Raw genomic sequence first — 284 nt, forward strand, 5'->3', positions numbered from 1 at the left:
GGCCCCGCGACACCGACGTGGAGTACGTGGAGACCGACGGCAAACCCCGCCTGCTCATCGCCAGCAGCTCCCAAGCCCCCGTCATCTACCAGTGGAACCGGGCGCAGAAGCAATTCACCCCCCAGGGAGAAGTGGGGGAGATGCTGGACGTGCAGATGGTGAAACACTTCAAGGTGAAACGGGACCAGTTCCTCTGCCTCAGCCGCTACATCGGCGACTCCAAAGTGGTGCGATGGGAAGGGCAGCGCTTCGTCGAGCTCCAGACGCTGCCGTCCCGCGGCTCC

The 284-nt window shown here is 64.4% G+C and overlaps 1 protein-coding gene across 1 annotated transcript in view; it reads left to right on the forward strand.

Moving 5' to 3' along the window:
* The window catches only part of LOC104470733 (leucine-rich repeat LGI family member 3-like), a gene marked incomplete at both ends in the record, with an annotated part of 2,033 nt that extends 1,752 nt beyond the window's left edge, over positions 1-281 (forward strand). The window contains 1 exon segment of the mRNA XM_010085768.1: positions 2-281. Within this exon segment, the coding sequence (XP_010084070.1) occupies positions 2-281 (280 nt within the window).
* Positions 282-284: the final 3 nt, after the last annotated feature.

This window comes from Pterocles gutturalis, unplaced genomic scaffold, assembly GCF_000699245.1.
Source record: "Pterocles gutturalis isolate BGI_N339 unplaced genomic scaffold, ASM69924v1 scaffold23435, whole genome shotgun sequence".
NCBI lineage: Eukaryota > Metazoa > Chordata > Aves > Pterocliformes > Pteroclidae > Pterocles > Pterocles gutturalis.